The sequence below is a fragment of the Hordeum vulgare genome, chromosome 4H, assembly GCF_904849725.1.
Source record: "Hordeum vulgare subsp. vulgare chromosome 4H, MorexV3_pseudomolecules_assembly, whole genome shotgun sequence".
Taxonomy (NCBI): Eukaryota; Viridiplantae; Streptophyta; class Magnoliopsida; order Poales; family Poaceae; genus Hordeum; species Hordeum vulgare.
Genome location: NC_058521.1, coordinates 566552786 through 566561894, shown reverse-complemented (window position 1 = coordinate 566561894; position 9109 = coordinate 566552786). Strand labels below are relative to the sequence as shown.

At 43.8% G+C, this 9109-nt stretch overlaps 1 protein-coding gene across 2 annotated transcripts; it reads right to left on the bottom strand.

Annotated features, from left to right (window-relative positions):
• Nucleotides 1-279: 279 nt before the first annotated feature.
• Nucleotides 280-5406, bottom strand: LOC123449576 (polyadenylate-binding protein RBP47B'). 2 transcript variants are annotated; one of them, XM_045126850.1, is made up of 8 exons: nucleotides 5122-5406; nucleotides 3732-4215; nucleotides 3371-3447; nucleotides 3160-3290; nucleotides 2381-2477; nucleotides 1752-1895; nucleotides 790-890; nucleotides 280-703 (listed from the first exon to the last, which is right to left on the bottom strand). In XM_045126850.1, exons 1-8 carry the CDS (start codon nucleotides 5245-5247, stop codon nucleotides 613-615), a joined length of 1251 nt encoding a protein of 416 aa, XP_044982785.1. In that variant the 5' UTR covers nucleotides 5248-5406; the 3' UTR covers nucleotides 280-612. The 2 variants fall into 2 exon arrangements, with proteins under 2 accessions (XP_044982785.1, XP_044982786.1); XM_045126851.1 differs by lacking the exon at nucleotides 5122-5406 and adding an exon at nucleotides 4774-4936.
• Between the last annotated feature and the right edge of the window lie 3703 nt (nucleotides 5407-9109).

Below are 9109 nucleotides of genomic sequence, written 5' to 3'. Positions count from 1 at the left end.
TTGCTGTAATATATTAGTCATGACACCCACTTCATCGTGACATATCCACTACCATCATATATTAGCACTACTATCATTTTCACGATCGACCTTAACTCAACCATTGTCTACCGTTTCGACTTTATTTCTGTGCTGAAATGACATTACGGGTTATTTCGGATAAACATATTATTCGAAAACAGGTCCTGACAGGGAGAAACTGCGGACACATAATTATGCACAGCACCACGACACAAGAGAAGATAACTTCAAATCCTGCACCAGAAAGAAGAAAGAAAATTTCACCCACCAGAAATTTTTATCTGCGCCACACAAGATCAGGATAAAGAAGCATTCTTATGCTGCATAATACCCCAACACTTGTTCCTTTTTGCGGTGATTACATGACAGAAACTTGGCAGCACCATCGTTGGCATAAACCTGTTGCTTCGGATAAACAAGGACAGGGCTAACAGAAGAGGTTTCCTAAATCACAGTACATGCGACCCAACATACATGAAGCTAGCTAAGCTGCCTGTCATAATCTCGATCCCGTAGTTACTGCTCGGAGGGACCCTCAAAATCTTCAGAAAGAAGTCAACGATGAGCGATAGATGGACGGGTTGCTCCTGCTCAAGCCGACTGAGACAATGGTGAGGTCTTCAACCACAGGTGCCGTCCTAGCACCGCGCTACCATGAACCGCCATGTATGAAGCGTTCAGCCTAGATCGGAAGGAAGAAGAGGTGCATCGTTTAGATAGATAGAGATAAGCAGTATAAAACAGCAGTTGGATGAAGACTGTACTTACTTCTCGACATCAGGTAAGCTCATTGGATCATACACCTCATTTTGTTCCATGCCTGGGGCATGGCCACCAGCTGCTGATGCCATGTCGGTTGCTCCCTCAACCTGGAAAGATTGCAGGAAGGTTAAGAGGAAGCCAAATACAGAAAAAATACATTGATGATTTGGGCTGTTTTCAGGAAATAATACAGACATTCTTGAGGTGAGTCTATGTATGCAGCTAGGTTACAGAACAAAGAAAGGACATAAAAAACTAAGCAAGAACATATGTTGCCAGCTATATTGGCGAGATACACATGATAAATTGTTCAGGTGCAGTGAAGCCTGAGACCATAAGACATGCATCAGAAATCATATCTATTCCACAAGAGTATGAATTATAAACGAGGTACAAGATACACATGGTAAACGAGATTGGTTACAAGAGTATGAATTATAAACGAGGTACAAGATACACATGGTAAACGAGATTGGTTACAAGATGATGGTGAATAGGGATGCACGTGGCTTGGCCCACCAATCCATCCTAGTAACTTGGCTTCACAACTAATTCAAGAGCCATGTGCACAAACAGAATTGTCGATTATGTTGGCAGTGAACCGTCAATTAGGCAAACTAAGTGGGTGTCCAGAGAAATGAGAATGGGTCTCCACACTTGTATCCCTTAAAGGTACTGGCCACAAGTCAAATATATACGTTCTGCAACCCGAACAACTTCTTTTAAAGCCATTTAATATGGTGAAGTGAACTATATGGCTCATAAAAAGCAATTCTCTATCGGTAGAAACAAATCATACAATTGGTATCAAGTATTAACATGAATCTGCATTCTCTATGGTGGCATGCCGCACAAATACACAAATCAAATGGCAAGCTTCAGGTGTCCATATCCACAGCTTCTTGCAGAATGCACAAGTACAAAACACTTGGAAATATCACGAGTGCAAAGTAGACTGAAAGCCTTGCCTGTTGGGGATACTGTGCATATCCTGCATAAGCACCATATGCATATGATGGGTCCTGAGGATACCCATATGGATCATATCCATAGCTATAATAAGCACTCCATTGATTAGGATCTGCCTGCTGACCCCAGGCAGCTGATTGATCCTGCATATGATTGTGGAAGATATAACATGTAATTATTAACCTAAATTTGAAGAGATCGCAACAGGTAAAAACACAAGAAACAATTATCAAATAAACTGAATGCTTCATTCTATTTTTGACAGGAAAAGGGGGTTACGTTGGGTTCGATCCCCAGATCTCTATGGCGAAACTGAATGCTTCATTTGTTAGACTAGGAACAAGAACAATATAATCAGATCAGTCCGTCATCTATTTAATACTTCCTCCGTAAAGAAATATAAGAGCGTTCTTTAGTGATCTAAACGTTCTTATATTTCTTTACAGAGGGAGTAGTTAATAATCAAGAAAGTTCTTCTTTAGCATGCTCATCACTGCACACCCCAAAATTAACAAGCTTGCTTCTAGAGAATTTCAGAAAATATGGATTTGAGAGATTACTGGATGTCAGGTTCATGAATTAGAAATTTAATGAAGGTTTGATGCACCAGCATTTAAATCTGACATACCTGTTTATTGGCAGGACTTCTGCCCCATGAAAGCCTAACCACCTGTTGACCAATCACTGTGCCATGAAGACGCTGCACAGCCTCCTCAGCTGATGCCCTGAAACAATTATCTTAGTGGTAAACACATCATACTTGCATCATTCAGACATTAGATGCCAGCACAAAGAGGAGTCACCAAAAAATACAATAACCAAGAGTCAAAATTTTAGAAGGAAGTAGCCACTGTACAACATTTAATAGGCATATATACACATACAATAAAGATAAATTTTGCTCCTCCCTACTGAGCTATAAATGGAGATTAATAGTCTGCATGCAAAATGTACTAATGAAACAAGTCGACATAAGGCATGCAGTATTTTCTCCTGCTGGTATATATGGACAAATCTTTCCCAGATTCTACAGGATTAAGTTTTCAGTTCACAAAGACACGTAAATATCTAGATACACCGTATCTAGACAAATCTAAGACAAGTAATACAGAACGGAGGGAGTATATACTTTTCAAGGTTCTTCTTTGATATATTATTTTCTATCACCACATTTGCATATGATTGCACCAAAAGACAAAATAGACTACAGATGATACAATCACACCTTTTTGTGCTTCACCTATGACGGCAATGCAATCTAAAAATTGAAACACACACACACACAAGACATTGGCAATTTGCGAATCTTGCACCTTGGGCAGTGCCTACTGAGAAATGCATGCTTTGTTCTGTAAATTATATTCAACGAATAAAACAAGTATCATTTGTTTTTCTTAAAAGACTCACCTAGATGCATATTGTACAAATCCACATCCTTTACCAACTGGAATTTTTACATATATAAGCTCCCCAAACTGCACGCAAATCTGCCTCAGCTCCTCTTCCGTCACATTTGGGTCCAAGTTACCAATAAATATCTGCAGACGAATTCCAATGTAAATGACATAACAAACAGTCCAACAGAGGAAACACCAATCAATATGATAAGGGTTCTTACAGTAGTGTTTGTAAGATCACTATCTGGTAGAACTGTTTGGGCCTGCGGAATTGCATAAGCTGTTGCTGGGTACATGGCTACATATTAAACATAAAAAGACAGTTAAAACATATCAATGGAAGTACCTCTTTTAATGAAGATCTACTTGTAATAGTTGCTGTGTTGCCTTACAATATTGATGAATCATTGCAGTGTCCCATTACAGACGGATCTTTGTTTTATTAGCACTAATAAGAGACAAATCATATGAGCCCATGCGTCAATCGAAGTGCCTTATGACCATATTTGATTATAATCGACAACATCAAGTAGTACTGTGTTGAATTGGAACGCCAAATAGTAGGTTACAGATAATCATTACCTTTAGCAGCTCCATATTGAAGCTGAGATCCAGATGATTTCTTAGGAATTGCAGCACTTATCCGCATAGGTCTTGTTGAGCAATAAACACCATTCATCTCTGACATTGCACGGGTCTTCTCATTTTCATCTGCAAACTTTACAAATCCATATCCTTTAGATCTCCCGGTATTTGGATCTGTGACAACCTTGGCCCCCCTAACAGATGAATAGTTCACTCGGAAAGTCTCTTGTAGTAAGTAATCTGTGACATCAGGTGCCAAGTCTCCTACAAAAATTGAATGGTCAGGTCCAGCATCTGGACGCTTCTCACCAGAACTGAACGATGCCCAGTTCAATCTGAATGTAAGCTCAGTTCCAGGCATTTGTGCGCCATTATAAGCCTGTAGAACTTTCTCAGCAGCTTCATGTGAAATGAATTCAATGAATCCATAGCCCTCTGGAAGACCAGATAATTTGTTGCGTATTAATTTTACGGATTGCACCTGCATTCCCAAACAATCGCAGCCCTGTTAGTACTACGAGTGCAAAAGGTACTCCTGAATGCTCAGCAGTAGAAGAACGACGCTGGCAATAAAACAGACGTATATACTCCACTGAAATCAGCATGACACAGTATAGAGTTGCAAACATGGCATGCACACAAAAAAAACTACTAAATTATATCATCAGCTCTGTTCTAAATGAAGTCCAGAAGGGGACCAGCATGGATCACAAGTCCGACAATGTAACACTTGCTGCACTGATTCTTACAGGATGTCAAGGTACAAAACTTTGTTGAGACTTTTACTGAAACACAACATTCAACTGAATCGTGTTGGCTTGCTGCAAATAAACACCTAGGGTTTACAAAGAAACTGGGGCATTGACCTTATAGCAATTCTGAACTAAGAAGAACACATTGGTAGAAGATACCATAAAGGCATAAACAAAAAATCCAGTGATGTGAAGATGAACAGGTTACCATAGCCATGAAAACAAGCTACCTACTATTATGCGATGACAAGGTTCAACAAACCTACGCTGTTCACTAAGAAATTTACCTCCCCATTTGGCATAACAAACAATCACCTCGGCACATCAGTTGACCTGCACAGTAGGCTCCAGCAACCGCTTCGATTCAGAATGTCAACTACTTCAAACAAATTTGCTAATTCTAGTATGACAAAGCGTCTGGCCACGCGGAATCATGGCTACAGCCAGTTCCAGAACAAAACGGCCAGTTTGGAACCCTAAAACCAGGATATACCACCAGCCAGTTCGCCCAAATTCACCTAAATAACGAAGCAACCGCTCCTTCAGCACAGCCAGAGCGGAGGCAAATCACCGAGCCGGGCACGAGCTCCGAGACCTGGCGAGGTGCCGACATAGCTCGTGGGATGGAAACCTACCTCGCCGGTGTGCGCGAAGCAGCCGTAGAGGTAGTTCTCGTCGGCCCAGTACTGGAGGTCGCCGATCCAGAGCGTGCGGACCTCCTCCAGGGTCGTCGGCTGGTGGTACGGCCCCGCCATCATCATCGGAGCGGCCGCTCCCTGCGACGGCGGCGGGCGGTGTGGCTTGGGTCGGAGGCGCGGCGGCGAGAGGGCGGTGGTGTGGTGTCTGGTCGGGGGTACGGGCCTGTCTCGGTGGTTCCCGTCGTTTCCTTCTCGCGTCTAATAGGAGCCCTTGGGCCTACTCGGATGACAGGCCTCGATGGACTGGGCCTTCAAGAACTAGTAGTTAAAAGAAGGCTTACTAGCTTCCAACAAAGGATTTCCTCACGTTAGGGTTTTGTTCCTCTCGATTTTCGCCGCAGGTGAGAACCATCGCTCCCTACCTCCGCCGTTCACGCTACCAACCTATTCCCTGCTAGGGCGTGCTTGTGTGGCCGCTCTTCCTAGGTGCGGACGGTGCTAGGCTGAGGTTTAGGGTTTTACCACCACGCCCCGACCTTGTTCTTTATCGGGTTAGAGTTTTCAAAGATGGCGTCGGACGAAGCTTCGGGATCGGCGAGGGCCGGTCCATCTGAGATTAATGATGTGCAACTGCTGATGAAGGAATTGGGTCTACGGGAAGAGGATCTGGACGATGTGGTCTTCGACGAGACGGAAGCGCCGATGGAGGCGGCTCGGTGGATGGCGCTGGCTAGGGTGAATTCTGCCAAAACCTTCTCTCAGTACTGGTTCTTTTGAAACATGCGATCGGCATGGGATCTTGCTCTGGGAGTGGTTTTTAAGCCACTGGAGGACAATCTGTTTACGGTGCAATTCTCCTGCCTAGGAGATTGGGAGCGAGTTACTCAAGAAGGGCCTTAGCACTTCAGAGGTGATGCAGTTATAATCAAGCCCTATGATGGTTTGGCAAAACCCTCAACAGTTCCTCTTGATACTATCGAGATTTGGGCTCAAATTCATGATGTGCCTCCACTATATGCTCATCTGGTTCCATCCCTAGCTGCAAAGGTTGGTGAAGTCCTGTTCACAGAGCCACAATCTCAGGGTTTTGCCGGCAATTTTCACGGTGTGTGGGTCCGGATTAACGTCGCAAAGCCTCCGAAGAACTTTGTTTCACTGATTCGAGATGGTAGGCGCCAGATTTATAGGGTTAAATATGAAAAACTCCCAGACTAGTGTGTTGTTTGTGGGATGCTTGGACATATTTTCAAGGAACATGGCAATGGTACCCATCCTCCGTCGGCATTCATCTTCAAAGATTTAAGGGCAACCTGGACTATGCGTATAGGACATGGACCAGGGGGTGGTCGAGGTAGAAGAGGAGGACGCTGGGGAGGCCGCACTGGAGGTCGTGAATCACGAGCTGACACTGAGATTAATGAGATGGAGGTAGGGGAAGCAGACCAAGATGTAGTGATGGAGGATGCGAATAGCAAGAATAGGGCGTCAGAGCAAACAAAATTTAGCATGTTGTCTGATTCTGCGACGACTTCTGTTTTGACAGGAAAGAGCAATCTACTATCCCTCCCCCCACCTTCAATTCCGACAAGTCCAAGTGCCAAGTAGGATACAAAAAGAGCTAAAGTGGGAACCAAACCAAGCAAGACCTCGAGCAACAGTGGAACAATAGTGCACCAAGACAAATTTTTAGCAGGCTCCGACGAGGAGCGCCGCGGGCCTAATGAGTGTCTTCTTCTGGAACCGCCGTGGTGCAGATAAAGCCACTGTAGTTCGTGAACTTTGCGATTTTGCAAAGAAATTTACCCCTACCCTATTGTGCATTGTAGAAACTCAAGTTGAGGGTGCTAGGGTAGAATATATGGCTAGCTCTATTGGTTTTGATAAGGCTTATGCAGTTGATAGTAATGGTAGAAGTGGAGGAATTTGTCTCTTTTGGAATAGTTCAATAAAGATTGAAATTTTGGGTTATTCTGTTTATCACTTGAATGTTTCTGTAGGTGAGCAGGGACAAGATCTGTGGAGGCTGACTTGTGTCTATGGAGAAGCTCAAACAAACTTGCGCCACCAAACATGGACGGTCCTAAAAAATATTAGCACTTTGAGCAGCCTGCCTTGGTTATGCATATGGGATTTCAACGAAGTTTCACGTCCACAAGAGCATGTTGGAGTGGGGCAACGGAGCAATGCTCAAATTCAAGCATTTCGAGACACAAGTGACGTCTGCAGGTTGCTCGATCTTGGCTACAAAGGCCAGTTCTGGACGTTTGAAAAGAAGGTGGCGGGCGGAAGCTATACAAGATGCAGGCTTGACAGGGCTCTCGTTTCTGCGGAATGGTTATCGAGGTTTCCATTAGCGTCACTGTCACATCTGACGGCTGCTACTTCTAACCACTCTCCAATGCTATTGGATTTGGGAACTAACCAACAACCACGATTTACACGCAGCTTTAAGTAAGAGCTTACGTGGGAGGCACATGAGGGGCTCAAGGATGTAGTCGTAGAGGGCTGGGACCCTGAGGCGCCATGTGCTTCAGTGGCAGAGACGAGAGTGAAACTTCAGAATTTGTCTGTAAATCTGAAGAACTAGGGTAATAATACATTCGGAAGCGTTGATGGACTTCGTAGTGATCCGTTGAGGATGGGGCCATCTCATGTTGAACTAGAAATTAAAGAGAAGTTGGTGGAGATGTATCATCGCGAGGAGATCATGTGGTGGCAAAGGGCCCGAGTGGAATGGTTAACAACTGGGGATAGGAACGCAAAGTTCTTCCATCTTCGTGCTAGCATCAGAAGAAAAAAGAACATGATCAAAGCACTACAGAATTCGCCAGGAGTTGAGATAAGTGATCTGGGAAAATTAAAGGCGCTGGCCAACTCTTTCTATCAACAACTATATGCATCGGAGGGGGTCTAGCACATGGAGGATGTTCTAGCTCATGTACCGCGGAAGGTCACAGAGGGGATGAATGCGTCGATGTGCGCTCCATACACTGCAGATGAGGTCAAAATAACCTTATTCCAAATGTTTCCTATGAAGGCGCCGGGGACTGAAGGATTCCCAACGCATTTCTACCAGCGGCATTGGGACATTTGTGGGGAGGAAATTACACAGATTGTCTTGAGGATTGTCAGAGGGGAAGAGAGTCCCGAATGCATGAATGATATGATTTTGGTTCTTATTCCTAAGGTAACAAACCCCACAAACCTATCTCAATTTAGACCTATCAGTCTATGCAATGTCTTGTATAAGATTGCTTCGAAAGTTGTCGCTAATAGACTGAAAGTCATCTTGCGTGACATCATCTCGGAAGAGCAATCAACTTTTGTTCCTGACAGATTGATTATAGATAATATCACCTCCTCTTATGAGTGTCTACATTTTATGAAGCGAACCAAACCAAAGGGAAACAATTTTTGTGCCCTGAAGCTAGACATGATGAAAGCCTATGACGGATTAAAGAGTGGTCCTATCTAAAGGCTATGATGATCAAGCTTGGTTTTGCTAGGCAGTGGATTGATATTGTTATGAATGTTGTTGTGTCGGTTTCATTCTCAGTATTGTTCAATGGAGAAAAACTTGAATCTTTTAAGCCCTCCAGAGGGATCCGACAAGGATACCCAATATCCCCTTATTTATTCTTTATTGAAGTAGAGTGCCTTTCGTGCCTCTTGAAATCCAGTTCTCACTCATCTATCATATCAGGTATTAAGGTGGCCCATTCGGCTCCCACCATTAGTCACCTCCTATTTGCAGATGACAGCCTGCTGCTTTTCAACACCAATGTCAAGGAATCAGTGGTGGTATCAAACCTATTGGAGAGATATTGTAGTTCATCGGGGCAGAGAGTAAATCATGCCAAATCTTCAATGACTTTTAGCAAAGGATGCTCGGGCCAGGTGACAGATGCAGTGAAGAATTCTTTGCAGGTCCATAATGAAACCCTCAATGAGCGCTATTTGGGAATGCCTACGGATGTTGGCCACT

Coding starts and splice junctions, on each gene's coding strand:
- LOC123449576 (XM_045126850.1), bottom strand. CDS start 5,247: ATGATGATGGCGGGGCCGTACCACCAGCCGACGACCCTGGAGGAGGTC. Junction 3,291..3,370: donor GTGATCTTACAAACACTACT/GTAAGAACCCTT, acceptor ATTCGTCTGCAG/ATATTTATTGGTAACTTGGA. Junction 891..1,751: donor ATGCACAGTATCCCCAACAG/GCAAGGCTTTCA, acceptor CAATCTTTCCAG/GTTGAGGGAGCAACCGACAT.